This window comes from Sarcophilus harrisii, chromosome 4 (genome assembly GCF_902635505.1).
Source record: "Sarcophilus harrisii chromosome 4, mSarHar1.11, whole genome shotgun sequence".
Taxonomy (NCBI): domain Eukaryota; kingdom Metazoa; phylum Chordata; class Mammalia; order Dasyuromorphia; family Dasyuridae; genus Sarcophilus; species Sarcophilus harrisii.
The window spans coordinates 30,682,982-30,699,113 of record NC_045429.1 but is presented as its reverse complement, the minus strand read 5'-3'; the positions used below and the strand labels follow the sequence as shown (position 1 = coordinate 30,699,113).

Sequence of the window (16,132 nt, the reverse complement as noted above, 5' to 3'; positions counted from 1 at the left end):
GAGTGACTTGCCCAGGGTCACACAGCTGGAAGTGTCTGAGGCTGGATTTGAACTCACTTCTTCCTGGGAGATGGAAGGTCATGAGTGAGGAACAGAAAAAGGCCATCTTGGCAGGGGGCAAGAGGCGGCGAGGCTGGTGTCCAGCGAGGGCCGCAAAACCCCCCTGAACTAGCAGGGAAGGAGCTTTCAGAGTGAGCAGGGACACCCCCATCAGGTCTCAGAGGCAGCGAGGAGAAATACAGGGCCGGGGTCCAGGGACATTCTGCCTCTGGCACCACCCAGCAGGATGGTGTGCCTCGGTGGCTGCATCTGTAGAATGGGGCTAATAGCGCCTGTGTGCCCTTCCTCCCATCAGGAGGCCCTGCCTGACCGGACACGTGAAGTAATCTGCAAGCTCGGGGGTGGTTTAAGGCACTGTCCGCAGTGCTGCCTCAGGCAGGGGTGAGCTGCCCACCGCAGGGGCCGGGCACCTCTGAGATGCCCGTTGGCACTGGCCCCTGTGCCAGGGATAATGATCCTGTGGAGGGTCACCCAGCAGGAAGGAGCGGGAGGCTTGGGGGCCAGCTGAGGCTGCCCCATTCGGTGCCCTGGGCAGTTCGACCAGGCTCGCCTGCTACCTTTCTCATCCCCTGAGCCGGCATGACACAGCAGGGAGGATGTTTCTATATAGCGGGTCCTGGACCCTGTGACAGTGATTGCTCAGTCCTCCCTCCTCCCCTACTTCCTCAGTTTCCCCATCTGTAAAATGAGAGGCCGGCTCAGCTCTCCACTCTCTGAGGGCCTTGGGCTGCCTGTGGGCTCTGCCCAGGGCCTGTCCTTTCCCCTTGCTGACCCACGCCTGGGGCCGGCCGGCTCTTGCCTTCCCTCCTGCTGCCATGTCCCAGAGACGCTCCCGACCTGGGAGGAGGCGTCAGGGTCTCTCCCCGAGGGCTGACTGGGCTCGATGGGCTCTTTCCCCAGGTTCTCCAGGCCCGCCCCCATGTTCCTGGATGACTCCTTCCGCAAGTGGGCGCGCATCCGAGACTTCGTGCCACCCTTTGGAATCAAAGGTCAAGGTAGGACGGGGCCGGGCCAGACATCCAGGGAGGCAGCAGGTGCTGCTCCCGGGAGAAGGAAGCCCCGCTGGGGGCGAGAGGCCGGGCCCGGGCCCAGGCACTGGCAAGTGTCTGTTAGAGGCCCCACCTTGTGGCAGCCCCATGGGATTCAGAGGCCCTGGCCCCGGGAGCTGACCCCTGCATGGTAGGAGGGGGGTCCGGGCAGGGAGCATTGGAGGCTGTGAGAGCCTGAGCAGGGCCTCCCTCTCCCTCCCCCTGGGAACCTCGTTGGAGCCTCCTTAGAGAGGGGCCCGGACCAGAGGGCTGCAGGTTTCCCACACGTGTGCTTACGTGTCCCCAGGTCCCGGACCCATGTTTAAACACGTGCCCCCCCCAGACACTTGTAGAAGCCCTGGAGGTCGCTCCCACACACGCGTGTGCCCGGGGCACATACACGTGCCCTTTCATGGGCGAGCGTGGTGTGTAAACCCCCGAGCCCAGAGGTGGGGAGGGGCCTGGAAGAGCCTACCCCACCCTCCCACATGCAGGAGGAAGGCCCGGGCTGAGCGCCGCCTGCCCACCTGCCCTTCAGTGGGTATGGGCCCAGAACTGAGGCCCAGAAGGGCCTGGGGAGGGCTGGGACAGGGGGAGTGTAGGGCCGGGACAGTATCGGGAAGTGAGCTGGGAGAAAGCCCACAGTCCGGCTGCCAAGGCAGGGAGCCATGAGTTACAGCCCTGCAGCCTGTGCTGACAGCTGGGACTGGGGCTGCCCCCTCCCCCTGGGCAGCCCCTCTCTGAGGACGATGCTGGCAGGGACATTAGTGCCCTCCCCAGGTAGAGCAGCGTCCGGTCCTCGTTCCCGGGTCAGTCTGCCTTCTGAACCCACCCTCTCTGGCCCACAGATAACCTGATCAAAGCCATCCTGTCAGCCACCAAAGAGTACCGCCTGACCCCTGCCCTGGACAGGTGAGGCCTGAGCCCAGCCCGGGCCCTCGGGAGTGCCGAGAGAAGCGCCTCCCCTCCCTTCTGCCACCCCCGGCCCTTCCCTCTTCCCCCTCCCTCAGCCACAGCTCTCGGGGTGGGAAAGCGCCCAGAAGGCCCTGGTCCGAGCCAGAGCCGACCAAGGAGGCCGCCCCCAGTCTCCCTCACTCTTCCCGAGGCGCCCCACACTGCCCTGCAGCAGCTCTACTTGTAGCCCCCCACCCCCCGGCTTCTTGTTCCTGCACGGGCCGCCCCTGCCTCTGAAACCTCCATCTCTCAGGAAGCCCCCGGCAGCCCCCCCCTCCCCACCAGTGGCCCCCCTGCTGCTTGCTTTTCTCTCCCCCCCGCCCCCTTTGAGGCCCCCACCTGCACAATGGGACAGACTCCGCCTCCCAGCACCAGCCCCCCAGGCCCAGAGCTCTGGGAGCAGGGGGAGCCCCGACTGCCCCTTCGGCTCCCTGTGGGCGGTGGCTGCAGTGAGACCGGTGCTAGGTCGGCAGGCGGGAAGTTTAAGGCCTTGGGAAGCTTTGGGGGCCCTGCTGCTGCCTGTGTTTTGGGCCCAGCCCAACTCGAGGGGCCTCCACTGTCCCCCCCAGCCTCAGCTGCCGCCGCTGCATCATCATAGGGAATGGAGGTGTCCTGGCCAACAAGTCCTTGGGGGCACGGATCGATGACTACGACATTGTGGTCAGGTGAGTGGGGGCGCAGCAGTGGGGGGGCAGGGGGCAGGGGGGGGCCCGGTGGCGGGGGGGGGCAGGGCAGCCGGGCTCGGGGACCAAGTCCTTCTCCTCTTCACCAGGCTGAACTCAGCTCCCGTGAAAGGCTTTGAGAAGGACGTTGGGGGCAAGACCACCCTGCGCATCACATACCCCGAGGGGGCCATGCAGCGGCCAGAGGAGTATGAGAAGGACTCCCTCTTTGTCCTGGCCGGCTTCAAGTGGCAAGACTTCAAGTGGCTCAAGTACATCGTCTACAAGGAGAAAGTGGTGAGCGGCCTTCAGGCACCCTCCAAGGGTCCCTCTGCCCGGGACGGGCTCATGCACTGGGCGTCAGGAGGACCGGGGGCCGTGTGGGCTGTGCCCACGAGGAAATGGCCCGAGCTGAGCACCCCCGTCCTCTCTGAGTCAGGAGGCCAGCCGGACCCGGGTGTCAGGGCACTCCTGGGGGGTCAGAGGAGCAATTCAAGCTGTCCAAAGGGGTACGGCGAGGGGCACAGTTGTGGGGACTCATCACAGGGCTCTGTGGCTGGCAAGCTCTTGGCCATTCCATCCTCCCAAAGAGCTTGGAAAGTAGGCGCTATCCCATTTTACAGATGAGATAACTGAGGGTCTCCCAGCTTGTAGGGGTCTGAGGTAAGATCTGAATTCAGGTCTTCCCGGTGGGCTCCACCTTTCCCAGGGGGCCTTCCTGGCCTTGCACAGCTTTTACTGTGGAGGTCAGCCCTGTGATAGCCCGTCCTCCCTCCTTGTGGGTGATGGTGGAGGGTGAGAAGAGGCCCTCAGAGACCCCTCAGCTTGGCCCTGTGCCTGCCTAGGCTGGGAGCCCTGCCTCTGCCTATTGCGTGCTGTGTTCTGATGGGGCTTTGTTGTCCCAGAGGCATGGCCGGGGACAGGGGAGGCCGGGGATGGGGGAGGCCGAGGCTGGCTGGCCTCCGCCCCGCCGTTGCCCCGCTCCCACACTGCCCTGGGTCTCTGCCCAACCTCCAGGACACTGTCCCTGCTCTGTGCCAGTTAAGTTTCCCCAGGAAATGTCACTGTGGGGGGCAAGGTGGGCAGCTCTGCCCCTTGCCAAGGTGGGGCTGCTGTTTTCTGGGCTGCCAGCCCTCCTCCTCCTCCTCACCTTCCTCCTGGCTTCTCATCCCATGTGACCACAGTTCTAATCAGCCCAAGCCCGCGGGCAGCGGCCTCCTCAGGACTCTCGTGGGCCAAAGGTGGCTCCCCGGCATTTACCAAGCCCATCCTTCCCCGGGTGCTCACGCGAGCACCTGCCACCCACAGGGATGACTCACGCCGACAGAAGAGACCGAGCAGCTTGCTCCCCTCCCAGCCAGAAGGGAGCCGGAGGGGCAGAGCCCCGGCAACCGGCAGCCCCTTCCCCCCTGCCTCTGCTGTGCCGGCCCCGGGCCCCCCAGCAACCTGCACCTCTGGGCTTCAGTTATTCTCACCCACAGTCGAGGGCAAGGGCCTGGGCTCTCCAAGCAGTCAGTGTCTGAGGACTCCAGGCTGGCACCGTGCTTGCTACACCACTTCGGGGTGCCACAGAGGGCACAAAGGGCCTAAGGTGCCTGGAGTCAGGCGGCCACGGGCTCTACTCTCCAGACAGAGGCCTCTGTCCCAGGAAGCCCCTGGAGCTCACCCGCCAGGAGGATGGTCAGACCTGCACTCTAGAAGGAAAGGGCCAGTTGTGCCCAGGGTGGCCGAGAGAGCAGGAGGCCCGTGAAGGAGCTACTGCGGCATCCAGGGGTGTGTGTGCATGTATGCACGTGTGTGCATGTGTGCGTGCCCATTTGTGCACACATGCAGAGATGCCCACTACGCAGTTTGTGGTGTGCACTTCCGGGCTCAGGGGCATCTAGGGCTGGGGAGCCAGGTCTGAGTCCTCAAGGACCATGGGAGCGGGTTGGGGAGAGGGAGAAGTCTCCGGCTGGGGGTGTCAGGGTCCCAGAAGCCCAGGGAGGGACAAGGCGGGAGAGACATCCATCGGATCCGGCAGCTAGGAGAAGGCCGATGACCTCGGAGGGGGCGGTTTTTCCGAGGATGGGTCTGAAGCCGCGTGTGAGAGGCAGGGAGCGTGACCAGCTTCTTCTGAGAGTTTGGCCGTGAGGGAGGAGAGATGAAGGCAAGGGCTCCGAAGAGAGAGCCGGAACAGGGGGTGAGGAGCTGCTTATAATGGGACTTGGATCTCCGGGAACGCCGACTCCTGGCCAGGGGAGTGTAGCTTGAAGGACTGAAAATACGGTTTGTGGGAGTCTCGCCCTGATTAAAAGGCTGCCACTGGAGGAAGAAGGGAAGGAGGAGATCGCTGGCATCTCAGACGCGCCACAGAGAGCAGCGAGAGTGTGACGGGGTGAATAACAGCAGCCGAGACACCCAGAAACTTAAGGGAATCCCCCGAGAAAGGAGCCGGCGGCCTTTGGGTCTGCACCCCGAGGCCCAGAGTGCGACAGCCGGGAATCCTGAGGCCAGCAGGCAAACCTGGTTTCCCGTTCATGCCTGAGACTGAGGGGATGAGCTCTATTAACCGGGAGTATGCACTTTATGCACAGGAAACAGGGGGGCTTTTTAATGTCTGGAGAGGGAGGACTATTAAGAAATGCGCCTTATGGGAGGGGAGCCAGGAACCAGAGGCAGAAGGTATGGCCTGGACCGGTCAGTGGGGGCAGAAGCAGTCGGCATCAGAGGGGACCAAATGCCCCCGGGGCAGAAGGAGGAGACAGACGAGGAGTCAGCCATGTTGTGGCGCTGCGCCAGGCACTGGGGGTACAGAGGGAGGCAGGAGGCAGGCCCTGCTCTGTTGTCAAGGAGCCTACGGTCCCACGGGGAGAGCCACACGCAAACCACGGAGGCCAGAAGCTTCGGAGAGCCTGGAGTGGAGAAGGAAGGCGCTGGCATTGGTGGGGAGGAGGAAGGACTTCCTGTGGAAGGTGGCGTTGCAGGGGGGCCAGGAAGCAGAGATGAGGAGGCAGAGCGTTCTGCACACGGGGGCAGCTGGAAGAAATGCCCACAGTCAAAGGAGCTGCGAGGAGCCCCGCATCAAAGTACGCGGCAGGGAATGAGGTGTAAGAGGACTGGAAAGAAAGGAAGAAGCCGGGTTAGGGAGAGCAGAAGAGTTTATGTTTGATCCTGGGAGTGATAGGAGCCCCTGCAGCTTTATTTTTCAAACAATATTTTTATTTTTTCCAGTTACTTTTAGTTTTCAGCATTCAGTTTTTGACATTATAGTTTATTTTTTATTTTAGCTTTTTATTTTCAAAATAATTTTCAGCATTCATCCTTACAAAACCTTTGTTCCAAATTTTTTTTCTCTCTTCCCTTTCCCCACCCTCTCCCCCAGACAAGTAATCCAATATATGTTGAACATGTGCAGTTCTTTTATTCATATTTCCACAATTATCTTGCTGCACAAGAAAAATCAGATCTAAAAGGAAAAAAAGAGAAAACAAAATGCAAGCAAACAACAACCAAAAAACATGAAAATACTATGTTGTGATCCATACTCAGTTCCCACAGTCCTCTCTCTGGGGGCAGATGGCTCCCTCCATCACAGGACCATTGGAACTTACTTGAATTACCTCATTGTTAAAGAAAAAAAAAAAAGCCATGTCCATCAGAGTATCTTGTTGCCATGTAAGTTCCTGTAAGTCTTTCCAAGCGTCTCTGTATTCATCCTGTTGGTCATTTCTTACAGAACAATAATATTCCATAACATTCATATCCCACAATTTATTCAGCCATTCTCCCACTTATGGGCATCCACTCAGTTTCTAGTTTCTCACCACTACAAACAGGGCTGCCATGAACATTTTGGCACATACAGGTCCCTTTCCCTTTTTTTGTATTGTCTTGGGGTATAAGCCCAGTAGTAGCACTGCTGGGTCAAAGGGTATGCACAGTTTGATAACTTTTGGGGCATAATTCCAGATTGCTCTCCAGAATGGTAGGATCCGTTCACAGCTCCACCAACAATGCATCAGTGTCCCAGTTTTCCCACATCCCCTCCAACATTCCACATTATCTTTTCCTGTCATCTTAGCCAATCTGACAGGTGTGTAGTGGTATCTCAGAGTTGTCTTAATTTGCATTTCTCAAATCAATAGTGATTTTGAACACCTTTTCATATGACTAGAAATAGTTTCATTTTCTTCATCTGAAAATTGTCTGTTCATATCCTTTGACCATTTATCAATTGGAGAATAGCTTAAATTCTTATAAATTTGAGTCAATTCTCTATATATTTTAGAAATGAGGCCTTTATCAGAACCTTTGAATGTGAAAATTTAACATTCATTTTTTATAAGATTTTGAGTTCCAAAATTTTTTTCTTTCCATCCCTTCTATCCCCCTTCTCCAAGATGGCAAACAGTCTGATATAGGTTATTACCTGTGCAATTATGGAAAATTTTCCATATTAGTTATGTTTGTGAAAGAAGAAACAGCATGAAAGAGGAAAGCCAAACAAACAGAAAGTGAGAATATTATGTTTTGGTCTGCATTCAGACTCCATAGTTCATTTTCTGGATGTGAATGACATTTTCCATCCCAAGCCTACTGGAATTGTCTTGGATCGCTGAATTGCTGAGAACTGAATCCATCACACCTGATCCTCACTTAATCTTGTTACTGTGTGCAATGTTCCCCTGATGTTGCTCACTTCACTCAGAATCAGTTGATGGAAGTCTTTCCAGGTTTTTCTGAAATCCACCTGCTCAATGTTTCTTTCTTTCTTTTTTTTTTAAGCATTATTTTTTATCCCTATAACAAAATTTCCAGAAATGTATCATCCAATTGTATGTACACATTTGTTTTCTCAGAAATTTCTTTGTTGATTCCTGTCTGAACATATGGGAAAAAGCCACAGAAAAGAATTCTGAGATCATTACTTCTCTCTATCCTTGATTAAACCACTAGAAAAATCTTTTTTCACATAAAAATATATGCTTAGCTTTTACTACTCATCCATTCTAAGGAAAGACTAAATCAGGTAAATGATGAGTTTCAGGAGACACGTCGTAATGGCCATCTGAGAGCTGCTAGACATCCCTAGTTTCTAGTTCTTTAATCTTGACTTCTGAGAACATCTCCACTGAGAGCCTCTATATCTCCAATTCAATATAGGCAAGACTGAGCTTGTTATCTTTCCTTCTAAATCTACATCCTCTTCTAAGTATTTTTAAAGATAGTGTTCAACATTTACTTTTATACGATTTTGAGTTCCATTTTTTTCTCCTTCCTTTGGTTCCTTCCTCCCAGCGAGCAATCTGATACAGGTTATACAATGTGTAATCATATTAAACATTTCCATGTTGGTCATATTGTGAAAAAAGAATCAGAACAAAAGGGGAAAATCATGAGGAAGAAAAAAACAAAACAGAAAAGTGAAAAGGGTCCGCCTTGATCTGCCTTCAAAGCCCTTGGTTCTTTGTCTGGAGATGGGCAGCATTTTCTAGCCTGAGTCTTTTTGGAATTGTCTCGGATCATTGTTTTTCTGAGGAAAGCAGAGTCCATTGAAATTGATCATTGGACGATGGTGTACAATGATCTCCTGGTTCTGCTCACTTCACTCAGCATCAGCTCATGGAAGTCTTCCCAGGTTTTTCTGAAATCTTTCTTATCGCACGTATACCACAGTTTGTTCAGCTGTTCCCCACTGATGGACATCCACTCAATTTCCACTTCTTTGCCATCACAAAAAAACTGCTCTTAATATTTTTGTGCATGTAGGTCTTTCCCCCTTTCCCTGATGCTTATTGAGTGGAGTTGGGGGACATGCTGGACCTGCACTTTTGCTAGCTAGGTGGAGATGATCTGGAGTGGGGAGACACTTAAGGCAGGCAGGCCCCCCCCCCCCAGCTAGGGTAGTAGTCTCAGTGTGAGATGATGAAAGCCTGTACCAGTATCGAGGCAGCCTCAGATGAGGGAAGGGGAGCATTGGAGACATGACATGAAGCTAGAAATAATGGGCCTTGGCACTAGATTGGATCTGGAGGCAAAAGGGAGGGGCTGAAGATGCCCTCTGGGTTCTGAGCCTGAGGACTGGAGGATGATGGTACCTTGGAGGATGGCAGGGAAACTTGGAGCAGGGGAGAAAATCAGGAGTTCCTTTGGGCCTGTTGAGTTCAGATGTCTTTAGGAGATCCCCTTTCACATGTCTGCTTAGTTGGACCTGGGAGATTGGAGGCTGGGATAGAGAGAGAGGGGAAGACATGAGAATGGCTGAAACAATAGGAGGGCCCAAGCAAAGGGTCCTGAAGGAGAGGGAGAGGACTTTGGGCCACAGATCCCAGCCCTGGCCCAGCACTGTGGTGGCGCAGAGATGGGGGGGCAAGCCTCTTTCTCTGCTGAAAGCAGAGCAGCTCCCACTTTCTTGCTTGCCTTCTGTATCTGATTCTCAGCAACAAGAAGGAATGTTTTGCTGCAGCTTACAGTGATAGGAATCTTGGGAGGAAGTTTTAGTGTGTTTTGCTTCTCTTCGCAGAATTTGTGGTAGAGCAGGAGAAGAAAGCCGGGGCTAGTCTGGATACGCCTTGGATCTGGGGAGAGCAGATTACACGGGCTGGGTCAGAGGAAGGGGAGCTGGGACCCCCCACACTAAAAGCAGCAGCAGAGGGCAGCCCCTGGGGACCTCGAGGAGTGCTTGGGAGTGCAATTCTGAACATACAAAGAAAAATGATCTTGATGAAAATCAGCGTCTGAAAAGCCTGATGGCAGCCCGAGGAGCCTTGATTTCCCAGAGGCAGACGCAGGCCAGAAGCAAGGGCAGGCCACGAAGGGGGTGGACGTGGGAACAACCCCAACAGAACTCATGACAGGAACAATACATCAAGAACCCGCATTTGTCTAGCAGGCTGAGGGTGGCAACAGGGCGGTGGCTCTGCGGTATCTCACCGTGGCACCAGGGAGGCTCATGGGATCTTGGGCAGAGCTTCCAGGTCTGATGGGGGGGTGTGTGGGGGAGATCATCCTCCGAGGGATGGCCCTCAGACCCCATCTGGAGCTTTGTGCTTATTCTTCTGGGGCAGGATTTGGGAAGGACATTGAGAAGCTGGCAAGGGAGGATCCGGAGGGACTCACCCACAGTGGGGCAAGGCTCCAGGGGCAAAGCCGGGGAGGAGATAAGGAAGGAGAGGAGGGGAGACTCTTATTTGAAGGAGGGGAGACTCAGGGAAGCAGGAGAGCTGATTGCAGGTTTGTGGAGGACTCTCCTATGGGGGGTAGAGACTTGGCCTGCTGGGCACCCCAGGGCAGGACTAGGGGCGACGTGTGGAGAAAATCCTCAGGAGGAAAATAGAAGCTTAACATGGGGGAAGAATGTCCTCCTGGGAGAGCTACGGGGTGGGAGGTGCTGAGGACCCGGCCACTCTGCCCAGAGATGTTGCTAGCAGCCAGTTAGCCGCCAGAGAAGGAAGAGGATGCCCTGGTACCCCCCAGCCTAGGCCCCAAGATCCCAAGACCCCTTAGTCCCTCATTCCATTCTCACAGGACAGGAAATGTATATCGCAAGGCTGACTTGTCCCGCTGAAAGACTTAGGCCTAAAGTCCGGACTCCCTCATCCCCGCTGGCAAAGCAGCTCCCAGACCCAGAGCCCAATGGGCACATGGAAAGCCCCCTTCCCGGAGCCTTCAGAAACAGGAGGGCAGAACCACAATCCCAGTGAGGGAAGTGCCATGGATTGAGGGCCTTATTCTCTGACCTGAGACACAGCTCACCCCAAATCATCCTCCAGACCGAGGGCCAGCTGTGCCCCCCCGGCGGGCTGGGACCCCTCTGGCCCTTTAGAGTGGCTGGGGTCTCCCACTCTGCTTGTCCCCCCCCCCCCCCCCCTTGTAGACAGCTCTCATACCCCCCAGCCCTCCAGTCTCCAGGGTCCCTCCCCCACTCTTCTGCCTCGGCCTAATATGTCCAGGCTCCAGGCTTTGCCCTGGCCGGCACCCTCCCCTCTGGATACTCTCCAAACACTTGGGGAACTTTTAAAATGTTCTCATCGTTCTCTATCTGTGTCCTGATCAGGGCAGAATTGACCTGGGTCACCCCCGCCCCACTGGCCTTGTGCCAGGGGGCTCTTCTCAAGGCAGCCTCGTGTGGCTGCATTTGGGGGCTGCCATGTTATACCCCTGACTCCACTTGAGCTTTTGGTCCACTACCCCCCGTCTCCTTCCAGATCCTTTTCAGAGTTCTCTCAAGCCGTGCCATGACCATCTTGTGCTTGGGAACCTGGAGTCTGGGGCCTCAGTGTCAGAAAGCTCACTTACCTCATCGTTTATCTTCTTAGAGTCAGGCCAACAGTGGGCCCGATGGCATGCTCTCTATCTTGCCATGTCCTTCCTGACTCCATTTCCATTTCTAGAGCAGACCCGGAATTGCCCTTTGTTGGTCTTTCTGCCTGGAGAAGGATGAAAGGATTGAGAGCAATCCAGGCCTTCCTGGCTGTTTTGCAGCCCCTCTCGGGGCCAGCCTGCCTGCAAGCTCTCTCTTTCCCATCTCCCCTCGCCATGCCTTTGCAAGGTGGTTCCCCATGCCTGGAACACCCTTCTTCTTTACCTCCACTGTTCAAAGCGGGGTTTGGGGGGCCACCTTCACAAGCCAGTCCCCGTCACCCCAGTCGTTAATGCTCTCTGGCTCTTGTGTACTTTGGATCGACTCTATCTCAATGCATGGTGTGATGCCTCAGTGCGTCGGATATCAGGCGCTGTTTTGTTTTTATTTTTATAATCATAACAACTGTAATAGCATTTATGTGATGCTTGCTGTGTGCCAGACATTCTGCTAAATGCTTTTCAGATGATGACTGATTTGAGCCTCGCAAGTCTGGGAAATAGCTGCTATTGCTATCCCCATTTCACAGCTGAGGAAACCGAGGCAGCAGGGTGCCATGTGTGTCTGTATCTCCAGGCTCCATTGGCGTGGTGGCCCTTGGGGCCCTGTGGCTACTTCCCAAAGGTGGATTGGATTGGGTTGACCTGCCTTCGGCAGAGAGATCCCCAGGGTCTAAAGGGTGGCCCGTCTGTCCAGGAGAGGTCTTCTGGGACAGTGGAGGGCTGCAGGGAGACTTGGAGGGGACAGGGAGGCTGCAAGATGAAGGTGGAGTGGGGCAGGAGCAGAGGGACAAGAAAGACCTTCTCTTGGGATCAGCCTGGGCACAACACGGGGCATATAGGAGGCTTAGTGAATCAAACTGTTGAATTTCGTCTGGACATATAATATGCACTTAATGTTTGGTGAATCAAACTTGAATTTCATCTAGACATATAGTAGGCGCTTAATGCTCGGTGAATCAAACTTGAATTTCATCTGGACATATAGTAGGCGCTTAATGCTTGGTGAATCAAACTTGAATTTCATTTGGACATATAGTAGGTGCTTAATGCTTGGTGAATAAAACTTGAATTTCATCTAGGCATACAATAGGTATTTAATACTTGGTAAATGAAACTTGAATTTGATCCACAAACTTGGTTACCTTCATCCAAGGCATTGAAAAAAGTAGGGAGCAGAGGAAGGATCCCAGTGACCCCCCCACACAGAGTCATTTCCATGTCTGTAGAGCTTTCCTGCCTCACGGTGACCCTATGCCCAAGGACGCACAGTCAGCCTCTGAGGCTGACTTTGAATTCAGGTCTTCCTGACTCAGGCCTGGGCTACAGCCAAGTGTGTCGCTGCCCTCAGCTGTGCTGTCCCCATTTCACAGACGAGGCATCTGGGGGCTGGCAGGTTTTTTAAAAAAGGGCCATTTTGGGCCTGGGTCCCCTGGGGGTTTTTGGGGAAGGTTTCCCCCAGCCCCCCCCTTTAGGGGCCAGGCGCCCTCCTTTCGCCCAGGGCCCTTGGAAAGGCGGGGGGCCCAGGTTTGTTGGGGGGGCCGAGGCGGAAAGGCAGGGGCCCTTCCCCGGGGGTCTGGGGGCCCTTTGGGGGGCCAAAAAAATAAGCCCCCAGCCCCGGGGCCGGAGCAAACCCGAGGCCCTTGGAGGCCGGGGGGAAGAGGGGACAAACCCCCGGGGTTTGGGCAAACCCAAAAAAGAAACGGGGGGGCCGGGCCCCAGGCCCAAGGGGGGCTCGGAAAAGAAAGGGGGGGGGTTTTGGGTAAAAATTTTTGGCCCCAAAGGACAAAGGGCCGTTTCCCAAACGGACCCCGGGCCGGGGGGGGGAACCCCCGGCCCCCATATTTTCCCCTTTAACCCTCCCCCCCCCCCATTTCCCAACCCCCACCCCCCCCCCCTTTTTCCTTTCCCCCCTTCCCATTTCCCCCTCCCCCCTCCCACCCCACCCCTCCCACCTTCCCACCCTCCCACCCATTCCCCCCTTCCCCCTTCCCTTTTCCCCCCTTCCTCCCCTCCCCCCCTTCCCCCCCCCCCCCACCCCAACTCCCTTCCTTCTCCCCCTCTCCCCTCCCCTTCCCACCCTTTACCCCCCCCCCCTCCCACCCTTTTCCCCTCCCCCCCCTTCCCATCTCTCCTCCCCATTCCCACCCTCTCCCCTCCCCCCCCCCCCCCCCCCCCCCTCCCCCCCCCCCCCCTTCCCACCCATTTCCCACTCCCACCTTTCCCTCCCCACCCACCCCCCCCCTCCCCACCCCCCCCTTTCCCCTACCCCCCCAACCCCCCCCCCCAAAACCCTCCTTCCCCTTTCCCATTCCTTCTCCCCCCACAAAACCCCCCTCCCTACCCCCCCCCCCTCCCACCCCACCCACCCCCTTTCCCCCCCCCTCCCCCCCCACCCATTTCCCCCCCCCCCCCCCCACCCCTCACCCCCAATTTCCCCCTTTCCCCTTCCCCCTTATCCCTTCCCCCCCCTTCCCTTTCCCCACCTCCCCCCACCATTTCCCCCCTTCACCCCCCCCACCCCCTTCCCCCCCCCTTCCCCCCCACCCCCCTCCCTTCCACTCCCTTTCCCCTCCCCCCCATTCCACCTTCCCACCTTCCCACCCCCCCCCCCCTCCCCCCCCCCCTCCTCCCCCACCTTCCATTCCCCCCCCCCCCCCCCACCTTCCCTTCCCCTCCCCCCTTTCCCCCCCCATTCCCCTCCTCTCCCCCCTCCCCCCTTCACCCCCACCCTCCCATCCCCACCTCCTTCCTATCCCACCTCTCCCTCCCTTCCATTCCACTCCCCCCCTTTCCATCCCCTTCCCCCCTTCCTTCCTTTCCCCCCCCCCCCATTCCCCCCTTCCCATCCCCCTCCTATCCCCCCCCCCTTCCCTCCCCCCCCCCCTCCCCCCTCCCTTCCCCCTTCCCCCACCCTTTCCCAGGACCCCATTCCTCCTTCCCTTCCCCCCCTTCCCCCTCCCCCCCCCGGGGTCCTCCCCCCCCCCCGCCCCCCCTCAGCTTCCCGGCCATCCTTCCCGTCCCCCAAGGTCGCCCAAGGCGAATCCCCCGGCGCCCCCCCTTCCCACCCCCCCCCCCACAGAGGGGGTTTTTTTTGGGGGCCCCCCGGCCCAGGAGCCCCTGGATCCGGGATCCTAACCCCACTTTCCAGGAGGCCGCTTTCAGCTTATGACTTTCAACCACGGCCTCATGGGGTGAACCTGACGGGGGGCTGCAGGGTGGGCGGGAGGGGCCCAGCCCCCCGGGCCCGCCATCTTTGGAAGGACGGAACCCATAAGGCCTAAGCCCTTCCCTCCCTGGGCCTTCCAGCCCCGGGAGACCCCCGGGCTGGACTCGCCCAGGAAGGGGGAGGGGGGAGGGTCCCCTGCCGGCCCTCTGTGCCCCTTCCTGGCAGCCTCCCTGCCCCTCCCGGCCCCGGCCCGGGGCCCGGCCCGGCCCTCCCCCCTCCCTCTTTTCTCTGACCTTTCCGGGGAGGCCCGGGGTCCTCCCCCCTCCCCTGAGGTCTCTGTCTCTTGCCAAGGGAGGGAAGGAGGCTGTTCCAGGGTTGCCAGGACCCAATAGTCACAGCAGAGTCATCCCCGACAGGGAAATGTGCTGTCCTCCCTCCCCTCCCCCCGGTGCCCTCCAGGGAGCCCATTGCCCTGAAGGGAACTTCAGGGGCCCTGGGGGCTGGGGCAGGTGGGGAGGGGTGCCCCCATGGGCGGGGAGGGGTGCCCCCTACAGGCGGGGAAGGGGTCACCCCCTACAGGCGGGGAGGGGGAGTGCCCCCTGCAGGCGGGCATGCTCTGAGCCGGCCCTCTCCCCTTGCAGAACATCCCGACTCTGGGCACTGTGGCCGTCACCATGGCCTTGCATAGCTGTGACCAGGTGGCCGTGGCCGGCTTTGGCTACGACATGAGCTCGCCCAACGCCCCCCTGCACTACTACGAGTCTGTCCGCATGGCGGCCATCAAGGAGGTAGGAGGGAGGCTGGGGGCCCTGGAGCTGGGGCCCCGGGTCCCCCGGTTCAGATTGGGGGGGGGGCCCCTGGGCCCCGGGAGGTGAAACCCCGGCTTTATTTGAGCCCCTGCCGGGGCTCCCGCCTCCCGCCTTCCCCCACTTACGGGGATCCCCGGGGCTCTCCCGAGAGTCAGAGACCCCGGGGCCCGGCCCCAGAGGGAGACCGGGGCCCAGACAGGGAAAGGAGCCGGAGCGGGAAGTGCGCTTTGGGGCCCCCCCGGCCGGGGTGTCGGGGGCAGCTGGAGCCCTGGAAGGCCGGGGCCTGCTCCGTGCGGCCACAGGTCCCCGCGCCCCCTGGCAAGCTCAGCCCGGCCCGGGAGCCTCCTGGGCCTGGGCTCTGTCACCCATCCCGAGTTAACGGAGCGCCTTCATCCCCCAGGAAAAGCAACCGCTATAAACATGTTTTCCATCATCTCAGAAATGAGAGAAGTCCTTCCGGCACCGCGCCCATTCCCAGCCCCCAGCCCCGTCCCTGGGCAGTGCCAGCCTCTCTGAGCACCCACTGACCCTCCAGGGCCGGCCGGAAGGCCTGCCCCAGGGCCCACCCCCAGGCCTTGGCAAGGGGGGAAGCTGGCCCGAAAGGGGAGGGCGTCCCCGGGGTGGGGCCTGGCCCGCCCCTCCTGATGGGGGAAAACCTCTTGGCCATCCCCCCCAGCCCGCCTTCTGGGTCTTGGGGCAGCTGGCAGCTGGACGTGGGGACAAGCGGCCCCCACTCCCCGCCCGCTGTCCGGTGGGGTGCTGAGCCAGGTGCTGAGGGGCAGCAGGGACCGGGGCCCCCGGCGGCTGGGACAGGGCGGGCTGACCAAGCTTCTCCCCCTTCCAGTCCTGGACGCACAACATCCAGCGAGAGAAGGAGTTCCTTCGGAAGCTGGTGAAGGCCCACGTCATCACCGACCTCACCAGTGGCATCTGAAGGCCCAGGGCTTGGCGCTGGAAACCGCAGCCTCCTCAGGGTGTCGGGCCCGAGCTCTGATGGATGGACCAGGAGCCTCTGGAGGGCAAGTGCCAAGGGGATGTGGGGCTGGGAGCGGCTGCCCAGCCGAGGGCACCAGTGCCAGCCTCCGCTGCCCAGCTCCTCCCTCCCAG

General features: G+C 58.5%; 1 protein-coding gene across 6 annotated transcripts in view; it reads left to right on the top strand.

The window, feature by feature from the left end:
• The window catches only part of ST3GAL3 (ST3 beta-galactoside alpha-2,3-sialyltransferase 3), a 123,325-nt gene extending 107,256 nt beyond the window's left edge, over nucleotides 1–16,069 (top strand). For 5 of the 6 annotated variants that reach the window (XM_031969263.1, XM_031969265.1, XM_031969266.1 and 2 more), the window contains 4 exons: nucleotides 961–1,055; nucleotides 1,937–2,000; nucleotides 2,612–2,707; nucleotides 2,815–5,928. In XM_031969263.1, coding sequence (XP_031825123.1) covers nucleotides 961–1,055; nucleotides 1,937–2,000; nucleotides 2,612–2,707; nucleotides 2,815–3,331 — 772 coding nt within the window. In that variant the 3' untranslated portion in view covers nucleotides 3,332–5,928. Of the gene's footprint in view, nucleotides 1–960; nucleotides 1,056–1,936; nucleotides 2,001–2,611; nucleotides 2,708–2,814; nucleotides 5,929–15,869 lie in introns of those variants that run through there. The other variant, XM_031969269.1, reaches the window with a different exon arrangement.
• Nucleotides 16,070–16,132: the final 63 nt, after the last annotated feature.